Source organism: Capricornis sumatraensis, chromosome 10, assembly GCF_032405125.1.
Source record: "Capricornis sumatraensis isolate serow.1 chromosome 10, serow.2, whole genome shotgun sequence".
NCBI lineage: Eukaryota > Metazoa > Chordata > Mammalia > Artiodactyla > Bovidae > Capricornis > Capricornis sumatraensis.
Window position 1 is genome coordinate 95,862,467 of NC_091078.1, and position 17,658 is coordinate 95,880,124.

The following is a 17,658-nucleotide window of genomic DNA, read 5'->3' on the forward strand; positions in this document are numbered from 1 at the left end:
GGACTGAACCCAGGCCCCTTGGCAGTGAGAGCATGGAGCTCTAACCATTTGGACTGCCAGGGAATTCCCTGGAGCATAAATATTTTTTAATGTATAACTTTAAAAGTAAGATTTCTTTGCCATACACAAACTACAGCCGTAAGTCATATTCCTATAGCATTTCATTAACTGCAAACACAATGCAAAAGTTTTTAAAATATCATCATCAGTGTTTATTACACTGGCTATAAAAAATTCACTCCCTATAAATCTATAATTCATTTACAACTATGAATGGTACCACCTTCTCCACTTATCAAATCAATAATATAATTCACTTTATTGAATTATAAATTCAATATTTTATATAATTTTATTGTATAGAAAGAATGTAATTCATTCTGCCTACAAATGTATAATATAATTCATTTACAACTATGAATGGTACTACGTTCTCCAGTTATCTTTGTACCCAGTAACCCCTAAAATTGTAATGTAGCTTAGGAAACTGCATTAAGTAAATAAATTTTTCTTCCTCACAACTATTTCTGGTGGCTGAAATACAATGTGTCATAGGAAAGACAGGGCTCTGGATTCTAGACATAAATTACTGAACTTAATGAAACATTCACATTCATTTATAAACACTTATATACATTTTTACTAGCTTTCCTTATTAGTTGAGTACATATTACTTTGCTAAAAAAGATAAAAAATATTTTTTAAAAACTGGGGGACTTTTTGTTAATATTTAAAAAATGCTAATACACAAAATACTTGGCATGCTAGGTATTCACTCTGACGATCACTCTAGAAATGACTAGAAAAACTTTAAGTAGTTTCTATTTTTAAAAATCAGGAAAAAAAAAATCAAAGCTATTTCTACACAAAGAAAATATCCCTCTTTATAGTAGGCCATAAATGTTATACAGTATCTACACTGTCATAATAGACATTTCGATATTCAAATTTTAAGACTTACCGAAAAGGTCCTGTTCTGTTAGCAGATCGAGAATCCCCCCACATCTCTTTCTATGTCAAGAGGGCCCAATAAGTAGATCCTTTTGCTACCAAACTCTGGTTATAGCAGTACCTGTACAAAACAAACCACAACAAATGAGTATGTGGGTACATGTAGTAAAGACTAAACCAATTTCCTCCTGTTTGGCTTATCAGGGACCACATCAGCAAGGATATTTTTAGAAGTCACTTTTAAACATTTATATATTAATTTATAGCAACAAAAACACATTTTAAATTTAAATTTAAAAAAGGGCACCATCAATCTCTCAAAGTACTAAGAATGCTTCATAAAACATTCATTAAATTTTCCAGCACCCATTCTATATTCCTTTTTGGAAACAGCACCTTACCATGTTTATTTACTACCCTCAGTCCACATGGCTGATCCTACACTATTCAGCCTGGCCAATCAGAATAGTCTATTACACAGTGATTACTCTGAAGATGAGCATGTAACCTATGACTAAGAAGTCCTCATAAGACCTGCACTCCAGCTACTGAAAAAGAAGCAAACTTTTTTTTGGTCACATGGCACCGCCTGTGGCATACCAGTTCCTCATCTGAACCCTGGCCCAGGCAGTGAAGAGCCAAGTCCTGACCACTGGACCACCAGGGAATTCCCAAAAGGAGGCAAACTTTTATAACCTTGGATTTGGCAATGATTTCTTACCATGACAACAAAAGAAAAAAAGGATAAAGTAGACTTGATCAAAAATGAAAACTTTTCTGCATCAGAGTACCCTATCAGGAGAGTGAAAACACAACCCACGTCAGCAAAAACAGCAGACTATGAAATTCCAAAGCCTTCTTCCTCCACAGAAACGTTAAAAAATAAGCAGTCTGAACCAACTTTGTCCAGCCTTTAGAAAACAGTCAAAGCTTTACGATGACCAAATGAACGCTCAATGATGCAAAAGTCATCCTCAAAATAATCAGAAAGTTTTGGGTGAACCCTGACCCACCCCTCAGCATGGCAGTGGTTTTTGTCTTGAAGCAGTGGCAGCCCACTTTCCCAGCTCCCTCCCTTAAACCAAAGGGAAAAGTGATTTGTAAATAACTATGTACTTCTGTTCTAGTAATGTTCTGTTCTGTATGGGGGAGAAGCTAAAGGACTGATGCAAGGTACTTGCCTCTGTTTTACCTGACAGAACTCTGGGGGGAAAAGCGGCGGGCACTGCTAATCAAACTAAAAAAGCAGACTCACAGATACGGGAGAAGCAGCGGTGAAAATACTGTGAGAAGTCAGACATTTCCGAGGCAATATACATGTGAAAAAATTTAGAATGTCACAAGCATACTCAGGCAAGACACATGAGTTCACCTGGACTTACATCCTAGCTTTACTCACCACAGGGCCCCTTCTACTTATTGCTGTGCTGCATCTACTGGGGGTCTAGGCAGCTGAGGTGGCAGCCTTGTCTGCAGGTTCAGATCTTGGTGGTGGTAGCAAATAGGCAAATGAGGGTTTTGACGGCTGAAGTGAAAAGTAACTCCACATGAACAGTGGTTGAACAGGGGTCATTCTCTAAGAGACAACAAGCATCACATTAAGCTATGGACTACAATCCAGTGACACCTTTCTCATGGATTCCCTTAACTTTCAGCTTTACAAGCACACTCCCCCAGAACATAAAGAAGAACTTCGGTTTCTTGGAAACCAACCAGTGGGTTTGGGAAAGCCTCCCCATTGCAGGTCAGCAGCCTTTAAGGTTAGAACCATGATGTCAGATGACTCTTTTCGAGCTTCCTCTGCCTTTGATTCTTGATTAATAAAAAATTCTTGGCAAACACTTTGAGTCCATCCTGCACAGGTCCAAGAAATCGACCTCTAGCAGCACAATATCAAAACCCGGGGCCATCCCTCTTAAATCATGACCTAAGTTCCAAACGCCAACAAAGCAGAACCGGGGGTCCCATTCCATTAGTTTTAGCTGTGGGTCTACAGCAGGCCTGTTCCTGCTTTAAGCACTCTAATTTTTCCAAAGTAAATGCTTTGGAGCAAACAGGACACTCAGCTATAGCATCAAGGGGTCACAACAGGCAGGGATTGGTGTGAGCATCTACCCAACTAAGATCCAACTATGAGTTTTTTTAACAGCAGCAACTTTAATACGCCCTTTTGGAGCTAGAACTAGTGGCTACTGGAAGTATCCTTGCCACCTACCCCCTACAAATTCTCATTAAAAAAAAAAAATGAAATGTATTCATTTCAGTTACAAGGCCTTGAAAAGACTGCTCCTCAGTTGTGATAGTGGTTTTTCAGGCTTCCTCTCCAGAACCATGCTTTGCCTACCATCATACCACATTCAAAAGTTAAAATTCAAAGTGGATCTACATAAATGTAGAAGCTAAACTATAACGCTTCTAAAAGAAAACATAGGGAATTCCCTGGCGGTCCAGTGGTTAAGACTTGGCACTTTCACTGAGGGAGCCCAAGGTCAATCTCTGGTTGAGGAACAAGATGTTAAAAGCCAAATGGCCAAGCGGAAAAAATAAAAAAACACCACCGAGATGGTATCAGCAAAGACTTCTATAAAGGAACCAGAAAGCATTAATCATAAAGAAAAATATAAAAGTTAAAATTTGTTCTTCAAAAGACACTGAAAAATGAATAGGTAAACTACAGAACAGGGAGTAAATATTTTAACACATGTCTGACAAATGCTCACTATTATTAGTCATTAAGGAAACAGATTAAAACCACCGATACACACCCACTAGAACAGCTAAAATTAAAAAGACTTACAAAATCAAATATACAAGGATTTCCAGCAATCAGAACTCATACACTACTCAAATGACCGCAAAATGGTACAACCAGTTTAGAAACTGGTCTGAGAAATACTACTCATGACCCAGCAATTGAACTTCTAAGTATCTGCTTAAGATACACAAAAACAAAAGACCGGTAGAAAAATGTTCACAACTTTATCCATAATAGCTTTAAAAAAAAGAGAGAGGACAACCCAAATATTCTTCATTGGGCGATGACATAAACACTGTTTGGTGTCCGAAAGGGGAGCCTCCCTGGGGTAGTGTATTTCACTTAGATGCTGCTGCTGCTAAGTCACTTCAGTCGTGTCTGACTCTGTGCGATCCCACAGACAGCAGCCCGCCAGGCTCCCCTGTCCCTGGGATTCTCCAGGCAAGAACACTTTAGGGGGTTGCCACTGCCTTCTCCAATGCACGAAAGTGTAAAGTCAAAGTGAAGTCGCTCAGTCATGTCCAACCCTCAGCGACCCCATGGACTGCAGCATGCCAGGCTTCTCCATCCATGGGATTTTCCAGGCAAGAGTACTGGAGTGGGGTGCCATTGCCTTCTCCGATTTCACTTCGATATCAAATGGAAAGGTGACTTTTTGGTAAAATGAGAGCATTAGTAAGAAAGAGAAGTGAAAGTCACTCAGTCGTGTCTGACTCTTTTCAACCCTATGGACTATATAGTCTGTGGAATTCTCCAGGCCAGAATATTGGAGTGGGTAGCCCAACCCAGGAATCGAACCAGGGTCTCCTGCATTGCAGGTGGATTCTTTACCAACTGAGCTACCAGGGAAGCTCCCATTAAGGGGAGGTGGAAATGAAGAATCAATAAAAACCTATTTTTTTAAAATTATTTTTAAAATTTTGAAATACATTTAAGTTTACCATTTTACAGTTAAGAGGGATTAAGTACATTTATAGTGTTTTGCAACTTTTATCCCCATCCATCCAAGCTTTTTTCATCTTGTAAAACCAAAACTCTGTAGCCATTAAACAGTAACTCCCCACTCCTCTCTTAACCCAGTCCTTGGCAACCACCATTCCACTTTGTCTATATAGTTTTGACTACTCTAAGTATCTCTTAATTCTAGCGGAATTAAAGAGTATTTCTTCTTTCACGACTGGCTTTTTTTACCTGGCATAATGTCTTCAAGGTTCACACATATTAGAGCATCTATTGGAATTTCATTTCTTTTTAAGGCTGAATAATAATTCCACTGTGTACACATACTATATTTTACCTACTCATCCACTGATGGACATTTGGATTCTCCCATCTTTTGGATAATGTTAACAATGAGCATGCACATACAAATATCTGAGATCAGTTCTTTTGGCGATATATACACCCAGAAGCAGAACTGATGGATCATATGGCAATTCTAGTTTTAATTTTTCAAGGAACCACCATACTGTTTTCCACAGCAGCTACATCATTTTACCTTCCCACCAACAGTGCGCAAATGGTTCTGTTATGGACTGAACCGTGTCCCCCACAGCTTCAAGCTCTAACTGTCAATGTGACTGTATTTGGAGACGTGGCCTTTGAGGAGGTAATTAAGGTTGACAGAGGCCACAAGGGTGGGGCCCCAATTCAACAGGACTGGTGTCAGTGGAAGAGACACCAAAAATGCATGTACAGGGAAAAGCTAATGTGAGGACATGGCCAGGAGAGGGCCTTCTGCAAGTCAAGGAGAGAGGCCCCACCAAAACCTAACCCTGCTCATGCCCTGATCTTAGACGTCAATCTCCAAACTGCAAGAAAATCATTTTTCATTGTTTAAGTCACCTAGTCTATGGTATTTTGTTATGGCAACCCTAACAGAATGATACAAGTTCCAGTTCATCCACATCCTCACCAACACTTACTACTCGGTTTTTTTTTTGTATTTTAGTAACAGCCATTCTAATGGGTGTGAAGTGGTATCTCACTGTGGTTTTCATTTGCATTTCCTTTATCATTAATGATGCTGAGCATCTTTTCACATACTTACTAGACATTTTACATCCTCTTTTGGAGAAATGTCTATTTAAGTCCTTTGCCCATTTTTTGATACAGGTTATTTGTTGCTGTTGTTGAGTTTAGGAGTTTTCTACATATTCTAAATATTAATCCCTTACAAGGCATGTGATTTGCAAATATTTTCTCCCATTTTATGAGTTGCCTTTTACCTTGTTGACAGTATTCTTTGAACACAAAAGTTTTAAATTTTAATGAAGTCCAGTTTGCCTATTTTTCCTTTTGCTAACTGTGCCCTTGGTGTCATATCCTTTAAAAGATCATTGTTAAATCCAACACATAAAGCTTTCCCTTTCAGTTTTCTTCTAAGAATTTTAAAGTTATAGTTCTTACATTCAGGAGCAAGATCCATTCTTAAGAACAGCATTTGTTGAAGGCAAAGGTCTGCATAGTGATTTGTTAAAAAAATATACAAGTCCACAATCTTCCTGGAATGTTTTTGTGTACGAAGATTAAAGACTAGTCTGAAGACTCTACCCTTACCTTGTTCTATCACTATCATTTAATTATTTTTTTTTTTAATATTTGGCTGCACCACATCTTAGTTACAGCACAGGCTCAGTTGCTCTGCGGAATGTGGGATTTTAGTTCCCTAATCAGGAACTGAATCCACGTCCCCGGCATTGCAAGGCAGATTCTAAACCACTGGACCAGCGGCAAAGTCCCTTAACTCCTTTTTTTGACCTATATTACCACTCTGCTTTTGCTCGTAAGCATACTCCAGTCTCTCTCATATAACCCCCCACCCCAATACAAAACCTTTAAACATCAGTTCACTAAATAAATGAATGTCCACCAAATATGCTAACTAGGCTCTATTATGTTCCCTAGCACTGTTCATGATGCTGTCCCTGGGTGCTATAGACTATACTGAATGTGTGTCTCTCCAGAATTCATGTTTAAGTTCTAATCTCTGACTTGACGGTAACTGAAGATAGGGCCTTTAGGAGGTAATTAGGTTATGAGGGTAGAGCCCTTAGGAAACGGGTTAATGCTCTTCTAAGAAGGAATGTGCAGGTCAGGAAGCAACAGTTAGAACTGGACATGGAACAACAGACTGGTTCCAAATAGGAAAAGGAGTATGTCAAGGCTGTATATTGTCACCCTGCTTATTTAACTTCTATGCAGAGTACATCATGAGAAATGCTGGGCTGGAAGAAGCACAAGCTGGAATCAAGATTTCAGGGAGAAATATCAATAACCTCAGATATGCAGATGACACCACCCTTATGACAGAAAGTGAAGAGGAACTAAAAAGCCTCTTGATGAAAGTGAAAGAGGAGAGTGAAAAAGGTGGCTTAAAGCTCAACATTCAGAAAACAAAGATCATGGCATCTGGTCCCATCATTTCATGGGAAACAGATGGAGAAACAGTGGAAACAGCATCAGACTTTATTTTGGGGAGATCCAAAATCACCGCAGATCGTGACTGCAGGCATGAAATGAAAAGACGCTTGCTCCTTGGAAGAAAAGTTATGACCAACCTAGATAGCATATTCAAAAGCAAAGACATTACTTTGCTGACTAAGGTCCGTCTAGTCAGGCTATGGTTTTCCAGTGGTCATGTATGGATGTGAGAGTTGGACTGTGAAGAAAGCTGAGCACCGAAGAATTGATGTTTTTGAACTGTGGTGTTGGAGAAGACTCTTAAGAGTCCCTTGGACTGCAAGGAGATCCAACCAGTCCATTCTGAAGGAGATCAGCCCTGGGATTTCTTTGGAGGGAATGATGCTGAAGCTGAAACTCCAGTACTTTGGCCACCTCATGTGAAGAGTTGACTCATTGGAAAAGACTCTGATGCTGGGAGGGATTGGGGGCAGGAGGAGAAGGGGACGACCGAGGATGAGATGGCTGGATGGCATCACTGATGGCATCACTGAGTGAACTCCGGGAGTTGGTGATGGACAGGGAGGCCTGGTGTGCTGCGATTCATGGAGGCGCAAGAAGTCGGACACGACTGAGCGACTGAACTGAACTGAACTGAAGAAGGAATAAAAGAGAGTGCTCTCTCTCTGTACCATGTGAGGATACAGCAAGAAAGCAGCTGTCTGCAAACCAAAAGGATCTCACCAGGAACCAAACTGTCTGGCACCTTAATCTGAAACTGCCCTGCCTCTGGAACTGTGAGAAATAAATTTGTTATTAAGTCACCCAATCTAGGGTATTTTGTTATAGCAGTCCAAGCTAAGACACTGGCCAGTCCTGTCCATTCCCAATTTAATCACTATCACTACCATCTCTACAATTATAATTTCCACATCTCCATCTCTAGCTTAGACTTTCCTATAAAGTCCAAATGTCTGCCAGAAATGGCCACTTGGCCATCCTACAGGGATCTCAAGCTCATGCATAAATTAAGACTTCACTACTGTCGGGAGACATTTAAACACTTCATTAGAGCCGCTTTTTCTTATGAAGAGAAACTTTCCAGATTTTAAATATTCTTATATCCTCACCCCTTACATCAGCAAATTACAATCAGGTTCCTAGTTTAAAAGTGAATTCTATAAGATAGCAAAGTGAGTTTTATAAGATAGCTCAGTGTGGCAGTGAAGGGACAAGAGGGCAGTCTCTGGACCTACTGTGCTAGTGGGGTTCACAGCTCGACTGCTGGGAGGGAAATCATGGCTTGGCCACAAGGTATGTCCTTAAGCAAGTGATTTAACTTAATGCCTCACTTTACTTATCTGTAAAAATCCGGAATAAAGATAATGTCTACTTCATAGTTATCAGGAAAGAATGACAATGCAAATTCACTAGAGCAGTGCCTGATAAATAAATTGCTCAGTAAATGTTAGTACTATCTTAAGAGTTTATTTCAAACATCATTGGGGCTCAGAATGTTCCCACTGATGCAGACTCATTTGGCTAAATGACTGACATTAAGGTTTGATTTGCCATAAATTTAAATGCAGACATTTTCCATAAATTAAATAATCAGTTTCAAGATTTTGTCAACTATATATTTAAAGCACACATGTAATATATTATGCCAGAAAATACATCCTTCGCAGCCATCTATGACAGAAGTGTTAAGATGTCAACTTAGAAATGTACAAAGTGGTAAACAATTTTTTCAAAATTTTAAGGGTGAAAAAATTTTTAATCCTTTTAGATGCTGCTGCTAAGTCACTTCAGTCGTGTCCGACTCTGTGCAATCCCATAGACGGCAGCCCACCAGGCTCCCCCGTCCCTGGGATTCTCCAGGCAAGAACACTGGAGTGGGTTGCCATTTCCTTCTCCAATGCATGAAAGTGAAAAGTGAAAGTGAAGTCACTCAGTCATATCCGACTTTTAGCGACCCCATGGACTGCAGCCTACCAGGCTCCTCCATCCATGAGATTTTCCAGGCAAGAGTACTGGAGTCGAGTGCCATTGCCTTCTCCAAATCTGTTTAGATGGTTCAAGGGAATTTCAAGACCACTGGCCTAAGTGAATGTGTTTTAAAGTCAGACTGCCTGGGTTTGGATTCAAACTGGCAATTCCCAGACGGCCCAGTGGTTAGGACTCCATGCTTCCAATGCTGAGACTATAGCTTCAATCCCTAGTCAGGTAACTAAGATTCCGCATGCCTCTCAGCACAGTCGAGGGGGGAAGGAAGAAAAAATTCAGCTTTCTATGTATCTTTGGTAAGTTATATTTAAATTCTATATGCCTTGACGCTCTCCTCCTACACAACAGGAATAATAGTGGTACCTACTTCATATGATTACTATAAAGAGTAAATGAGATCATGCATAAGAAGAAGTATATTGATAGCAACATTATTATTATGAATGAGCCAAACACTGAAAAGAATCCAAATGTCCATCAACAGGCAGATGAATGAACAAATGTGATATACTCATAAAAAGGAATGCAACATGGAAGAACCTCAAAAAAATTATAAGTGAAAGAAGCCAGATATCCCAATTGTATGAAGTTACATAAAAACATAAAACTACAGAGGCAGAAAGCAGATTAGTGGATGCTAGGACTTGCAGTTAGAGTGGGAAGTGGAGATTAACAACAAACAGAAAGTTGGGAATGTTTTGAGGTGTTGGAAACATTCTAAATCTGAATTGTGGTGATGACTGCATCAAACTGAACAGCTACAGTCTGTGAATTTTATGATATATAAGTCATGCCTCCAAAAATTTTTTTGAAAATTTTAAAGCAACAATGTATTAAATATTATTATTGCTACTATGCTCAGGTGTTTAAAATCACAATCACATTAAGCTGGAAGGGACCTTTTTGAGTATGTCTACCTCTGAAACAATAATAAAGGCAAGAATAGTTGAGTACTGACTCTGCCACAGTTATGTATTTTACATGGGTTCTCTCATTTAATCATCACAGGTCCTCCATGAGGTAAATTCTGTTACAATTCCCACTTCACAGACTCTGAAAATGAGACTCAAATAGTTTGAGAGGCTTGTCCCAAAACAATATAACTAATATGAGGAAAAGCAAACTCAAGACCATCTGATTCCAAAGCCCATCCCAAAATTCCTATGAAATTTCAGAGGTCTCTGAATAGCCTTGAAAAAGAACATAACTGGAGGATACTCACTTCCCAATTTCAAACTTACTATAAACTTACAGTAATCAAAACAGTGTGGCACTGGTGTAAGGACACACAGAACAATGAACTAGAGATCTCAGAAATAAACTCTCGCATACATGGTCAAGTTACTTTCAACAAGGGTCCCAAGACCATTCAAAGGAAAAAAGACAGTCTTTTCAACAACTGATCATAGGGAAACTGGAAATCCACATGCAAAAGAATGAAGTGCGACTCTTGCCCAGCTATGCCAAAAAGGGTTTAAAGACCTAAACCTAAAATTTAAAACTCTAAAACTCAGAAGAAAACAAACCAGAAGCCTCAGGCATTGGATTTGGCAGTGATCTCTTGGATATGACATCAAAAGCAGAGTCAACAAAAAAAAATACACAAACTGGAATTCATCAAAATTAGAATGTCTGTGTTACAAACAACATCAGTAAGAGAATAAAAAGACAACTCATGAATGGGAGAAAATATTTGCAAACCACATATCTGATAAGAGATTAATATCCAGAATTACAGAAAACTAAAACTCAACAACGAAAGACAACCTGATTCAAAAATGAGCAAAGGACTTGAATAGACATTTCTTCAAAGACACACAAATGGCCAATAAACACATAAAAAGACTCTCAACATCATTAACAATTAGAGAAATGTAAATCAAAATTATAAGATAACCACTTTATACCCATTAAGATGGCTATTAAAACAAAACCAAATGAAACTAACAGAAGCTAGTGAGGGTGTGAAGAAATGTGAACCCTGTGCATTGCTGTTAGGCACGTACAATCTATGCAGCCACCGCATAAAACATACAGCAGTTCCTCAAAAATTTAGAACAGAATTATCATACGATCCAACAATTCCAATTCTTTTGGGTATAAACCCAAAAGAAATGAGAGCAGAGACTCAAGTAGATATGTGCACCCCTCCATGTTCATTGCTGCATTATTCACAACAGCTCAAAGGTGGAATGTGGAAACAACCCAGTGCCTATCAACAGATGAGAAGATAAAGATAATGTAATATATACATACAGTGAAATATTATTCAGCCTCAGAAAGGAATGCAATTCCGATAGATATAACATGGATGAACCTTGGAGATATTCTAAGAAAAATAAGCCAGTCATGAAAGGACCAATATTGTATAATTTATGATTCTATGTATATGGGGTACTTCAGTCCAGTTCAGTCACTCAGTCTTGTCCGACTCTTCGCGACCCCATGAATCGCAGCACGCCAGGCCTCCCTGTCCATCACCAACTCCCAGAGTTCACTCAAACTCAACGCCCATCGAATCAGTGATGCCATACAGCCATCTCATCTTCTGTTGTCCCCTTCTCCTCCTGCCCCCAATCCCTCCCAACATCAGAGTCTTTTCCAATGAGTCAACTCTTCGCATGAGGTGGCCAAAGTACTGGAGTTTCAGCTTTAGCATCATTCTTTCCAAAGAATACCCAGGACTGATCTCCTTTAGAATGGACTGGGTGGATCTCTTTGCAGTCCAAGGGACTCTCAAGAGACTTCTCCAACACCACAGTTCAAAAGCATCAATTCTTCAGTGCTCAGCTTTCTTAGTCCAACTCTCACATCCATACATGACTACTGGAAAAACCATAGCCTTGACTAGACGGACCTTTGTTGCCAAAACAACGTCTCTGCCTTTGAATGTGCTATCTAGGTTGGTCATAACTTTTCTTCTAAGGAGTAAGTGTCTTTTAATTTCATGGCTGCAATCACCATCTGCAGTGATTTTGGAGCCCCCAAAAATAAAGTCTGATACTGTTTCCACTGTTTCCCCATCTATTTCCCATGAAGTGATGGGACCAGATGCCATGATCTTTGTTTTCTGAATGTTGAGCTTTAAGCCAACTTTTTCACTCTCCTCTTTCACTTTCATCAAGAGGCTTTTTAGTTCCTCTTCACTTTCTGTCATAAGGGTGGTGTCATCTGCATATCTGAAGTTATTGATATTCCTCCCGGCAATCTTGATTCCAGCTTGTGCTTCTTCCAGCCCAGCGTTTCTCATGATGTACTCTGCATAGAAGTTAAATAAGCAGGGTGACAATATACAGCCTTGACATACTCCTTTTCCTATTTGGAACCAGTCTGTTGTTCCATGTCCAGTTCTAACTGTTGCTTCGTGACCTGCATATAGGTTTCTCAAGAGGCAGGTCAGGTGGTCTGGTATTCCCATCTGTTTCAGAATTCTCCACAGTTTATTGTGATCCACACAGTCAAAGGCTTTGGCATAGGCAATAAAGCAGAAATAGATGTTTTTCTGGAACTCTCTTGCTTTTTCCATGATCCAGCCGATGTTGGCAATTTGATCTCTGGTTCCTCTGCCTTTTCTAAAACCAGCTTGAACATCTGCAAATTCACAATTCACGTATTGCTGAAGCCTGGCTGGGAGAATTTTGAGCATTACTTTACTAGCGTGTGAGATGAGTGCAATTGTGTGGTAGTTTGAGCATTCTTTGGCATTGCCTTTCTTTGGGATTGGAATGAAAATTGACCTTTTCCAGTCCTGTGGCCACTGATGAATTTTCCAAATTTGCTGGCATATTGAGTGCCACACTTTCACAGCATCATCTTTCAGGATTTGAAATAGCTCAACTGGAATTCCATCACCTCCACTAGCTTTGTTCATCGTGATGTTTTCTAAGGCCAACTTCACTTCACATTCCAGGATGTCTGGCTCTAGATTTGTGATCACACCATCGTGATTATCTGGGTCGTGAAGATCTTTTTTGTATAGTTCTTCTGTGTATTCTTGCCACCTCTTCTTAATATCTCCTGCTTCTGTTAGGTCCATACCATTTCTGTCCTTTATCGAGCCCATCTTTGCATGAAATGTTCTCTTGGCATCTTTAATTTTCTTGAAGAGATCTCTAGTCTTTCCCATTCTGTTGTTTTCCTCTATTTCTTTGCATTGATCGCTGAGGAAGGCTTTCTTATCTCTCCTTGCTATTCTTTGGAACTCTGAATTCAGATGCTTATATCTTTCCTTTTCTCCTTTGCTTTTCGCTTCTTAGGACAGGAAAAATTCAGAGAGACGGAAAGTAGGATGGTGGTTGCCAGGGGAAGAGGTGGGGAGAATGGGAAGCTATTGTTTAATGGGCACAGAGGTTCAGTATGAGAAGATGAAAATGTTCTGAAGCTGGATGGTAATGATGGTTGCACCGACATGTACATTTTAAAACGGTCAAAATAGCTAAGAAAAAGGGAGGCAGAAGGAAGAGATGTAGGGACTACTTCACACCCATTCAGGTGGTTACTGTACAAAAAAACTCAGAAAGTAACAAGTGTTGGGATGTGGAGAAATCGGACCCCTTGTGTATTACTGGCGGGAACATAAACTGATGCAACTGCTGTGGGATACAGTATGGTGGGTATTCAAAAAGCTATCCACAGAATTATCATATGACCCAATTCTGGGCATATATGCAAAGATATTGAAAGCAGGGGCATGAAGAGATATTTGTATACCCACGTTCACAGCAGCATTATTTACAATCACCAAAGGTGGAAACCCAACTGTCCAGCAAGTGAACAGGTAAGTAAAATGTAGCCTATACATAGCAACTGAGTATTGTTCAGCCTTAAAAGGGAATGTAGATGTCAATTACATCTCAACTTTTTTTTTGATTAAAAAAAAAGGAATGAAGTTTGGATATACGCTACAACATGAATGAACCTTAAAAAACATTCTTTTACCTGAAAAAAGTCAGACATGAAAGGATAATTATTGTATGATTCCACTTACACAGGGTACCTAGAACAGGCAAATTCAGACAGACAGAATACAGATTAGAGGCTACCAGGGACTAGAGGGAAGGGGCAAGGGAGTTACCTGCTTAATGGTTAGAGTTTCTGTTTAAGGTGATGAAAAAGTTTTAGAAATAGATGTGGTGATGGTTTCATTACATTGTGAATGTAATTCATGCACTGAATTGTATGTGAATTTTACATATAGAAATGGATTAAATGGCAAATTTCATTACAATATATGCAAAAAAACATATTTATCACAACTTTGTAAAAAAAAAAAGTACCGTAATACATGAAAAAACATCGAATTAGACACCTTAAATGGGTGAAATGTATGATGTGTGAATTTTATCTCAACAAAAAATTTTTTTCTTTTTAATTTTTTGGCTGCACCACATGGCATGTGGACTCTTAGTTCCCACACCAGGGATGGAACCTGCACCCCCTGCACTGGAAGCATAGAGTCCTAACCACTTAATTGCCAGGGAAGTGACAAAAAAATTTTTTAAAGGTAACAGTGGCAGCTAACACTTAGTGAACACTTTCCTCACACCAGGCACCATCCTAAAAGGATTACGTAAACCTCACAACAACCTTCAAAGTGGCTGCCATTTCTTAACCTCATTTCACACATGAGGAAACTGAAGTTAGGTAACTTGTTCAATGTTGCTCAGTTAGTAGAGGAGTCAACAGTTCAAACCCTATCAATTTCTAGAGCTCCTACAGTTCCTATCAGTGTGATAGGAAGGTTATAAAAGGTACCCAATAGATGCCCCCTAAGTGAATGAAATGAACAACTACTGTGGAAGTCTAGCAGAAAAGTCTATTCTAAGCAAGCTGACTCCATGATTTATGATCTTTAAAAATTTCAGAATTTTCCAACAGTTTTTTAATCTTAATACAATTTTGAGTTAGACTATTAACACATTATTTTATGTATTTAAACACTGGCAGAAAAGTATAACCTTGCCCATGTTATCTTCAATAACACAGGAGCATTCACTTTGTAACCTCTCCATTGACAATTCTCCTATGAAAGGCTACAAAAAAACTAGGCTCCCAAAGGCAACAAAAGTAAACCCAATTCTGGTAACAGAATTAAATGAAGAGGAATGCTACAGATGTCCAAAAATAGCCTATCCTATGGGGTAGGTACCTGGTTAGATACTAATTAACCAGGCAAGGTTCAGGTGCAATTTTTGTGTGTTTCACTAAAATGGTAACATACTATTAGACACTACTTGTCCTACCCTCACTTATCAGTTCTTGAAACCTCTCCCTATAGACCTCACAAGTCTGCTGATGTTGACATTATTAAACCATTCACAGTGGCGGCACTACTCAACAGGAAGTTGAAAGCTAACAAACTGAGGGCACAATCCAGAGTTCAGAAAAATGAACCAGGTGACCGGGCGCATCAGAGTCTACTAAACTCCATCTAGATCCCGCAGCTCTGATATTCACAAGCAAACCTGGAATGTGCAAAAAATACAATTACCTTTACAGTTTACCCTACAAAATAAGACCTTTTCCTTTATTTAAAAAAAAAAAAAAAGCACGCCCAGAGTTAAGCCCAGTAGCACAAGATCAATTCTAAAGTTAAGAGAAAAGCAGACTTATTGATATACCACTAAAAGGAATCTAAAGAGTGCATAATACGAGGAAATAACCCTGTCCTCCCACATTCGCCCAACTGGCATAGGACCCACCAGACCACTCCCCGGGATCCAGGTTCTACAGCCCGGCGCGCTGGGCTCCGAGCTCTCGCGCCCTGTTGTCCGGCCGAGCCCACTCCGGTCTGTCCAGGTCTGAGGGCGAAGCTACGGGCTAACCACAAGAAAAGCTCCCTCTCGAGCGATGCCTCACAAGTGGATCAGATTCCTGCAAATGCAGGGGAAAAAAAGAGGAAGAAAGGCCCGCCTGCCTGCAGCCCCTAGGACCAAGAGCACCCAACCGCAACCACGCGCAAGCCACGGACCCCCGAAGCCGGCCGCCCCGAGACGGGACCGGTAATTCCACCGCCAGGCCGGGCCCCGCCCCGGGCCCGCGACCGTTCTGGGGCGTTCCTCCCGTAGGCGGCGCCTCCTTCACCACACCGCCACTTGACTCTCTTCTTCCTGAGGGAGGCCGCGGCCGCCCCGCGACACCGAAGCCGCAGCTTCCAGGCCGCGCGAGCCCGCTACGTCCAAAGCGGCCGGGCAGGCCGGCTCCTTCCCCACTGGCTCCCGCACGCCCTCTCTACCACCCCAAGCCCTTACCGAGGCAGCGCGGCCTCCGCGGCCCGCTCCTCCTAATCCTCAGCCGCCGCCACCGACCCAGCGCCGCGGAGACCGGAACTTCCTCCGCGCCGGGCCGCTGCCTCCACAAAAGTGCCGCCGCCTTTAGCGCTCGGCCCGCCGGGAGATGGAGTATACAGCAGTGGGTCGCGGCGACTCCACTCCCGGCGTACCCTGCGCGGGGGCCGGGGGCGGGGCGGGGGTGTGTGCTTGCCTGCGGGGGCGGGGCGTGAGGGGCACGCTATTGCCCACGTCCAATGGGAGGGTGCGCTTCCTTGCCCCGGTCCGCTGGGCCTGCTGGGGGTTGTGGTTTGGCCCTTAGCCCACCGCCGCTCGTCTTCTTTCGCTCTTTCGAGTATGAGCAAAGCGTGCAGTCTATGGGTGGCTTGGGTTTCTCGAGATTTGCTCCCTGCCAGAGTGCGGAGAGGACCCTGGCCTGCCTAGCTTAAAAAGGACTTATTCTCCGTTAATGTGAAGGAATGGAAGGGAGCCTTCTCCACCTAAGCCTTCCGGGGCGGGAGTTTGTGGCCCACACAAGAGCCTGGCTCCCAACCCTCCAATAGGATGCTGCTAAGTCACTTCAGTCGTGTCCGACTCTGTGCGACCCCATAGACGGTAGCCCACCAGGCTCCTTCGTCCCTGGGATTCTCCAGGCAAGAACACTGGAGTGGATAGTGGACCAGTAATCACACGCTCGTCCTCTTTTCTTTCTGATGGATTTTCAAATTAGCCATTCCCAGCTCAAGAATATCACTGGTGGGTAGTAGTACTTTGTCCTTCAAAGAGGTAAACATATGAAGGAACTAATTAGTTTTGCCTTATGCCCACTCTCTTTGGGCAATAATAATTGCAACCCTTCATCACAACTCTGCTCCTGGCCTTGTGCTGACCCTTCATTATCTCCTTTAATCTTCAGTGCTATTCACAGATACACTGTGGGTATCATCTGTCTTAAAGGTTTAGTAGCCCTACCTATAAAGGAAATTCCACTCAGTTTCCACGAGGCCTTGCTAGCTCATGGGTCATAAATCTGGCCAAGAGTGACTTGTGCCAGGTCACAGAGGAACTGGAAGTTATCTGCAGATCAACAATCTAGTGGAAAACAGGGCAGCACAGCTTTTCACGTCCAGAATCTTCTCACAGCTAATGTTCTTCAAATGGCCAGCTCCAAGCTTCCAAGTGGATTGTACATTGGTGAAATGCTTGCTGATTCCAGCTACCCAGTATCCTCAGACTGTGTCCCCTCAGGGAAGGTAACCTGATTACAGAGCCTGA

The 17,658-nt window shown here is 41.4% G+C and overlaps 1 protein-coding gene across 1 annotated transcript in view; it reads right to left on the reverse strand.

Moving 5' to 3' along the window:
- Positions 1 to 16,473, reverse strand: part of RBM6 (RNA binding motif protein 6) — an 83,700-nt gene extending 67,227 nt beyond the window's left edge. The window contains exons 1-2 of the mRNA XM_068982959.1: positions 16,366 to 16,473; positions 962 to 1,072 (exon numbers count right to left, since the gene is read on the reverse strand). Of these exons, the coding sequence (XP_068839060.1) occupies positions 962 to 1,005 (44 nt within the window). The 5' untranslated portion in view covers positions 1,006 to 1,072; positions 16,366 to 16,473. The remainder of the gene's footprint in view (positions 1 to 961; positions 1,073 to 16,365) is intronic.
- Between the last annotated feature and the right edge of the window lie 1,185 nt (positions 16,474 to 17,658).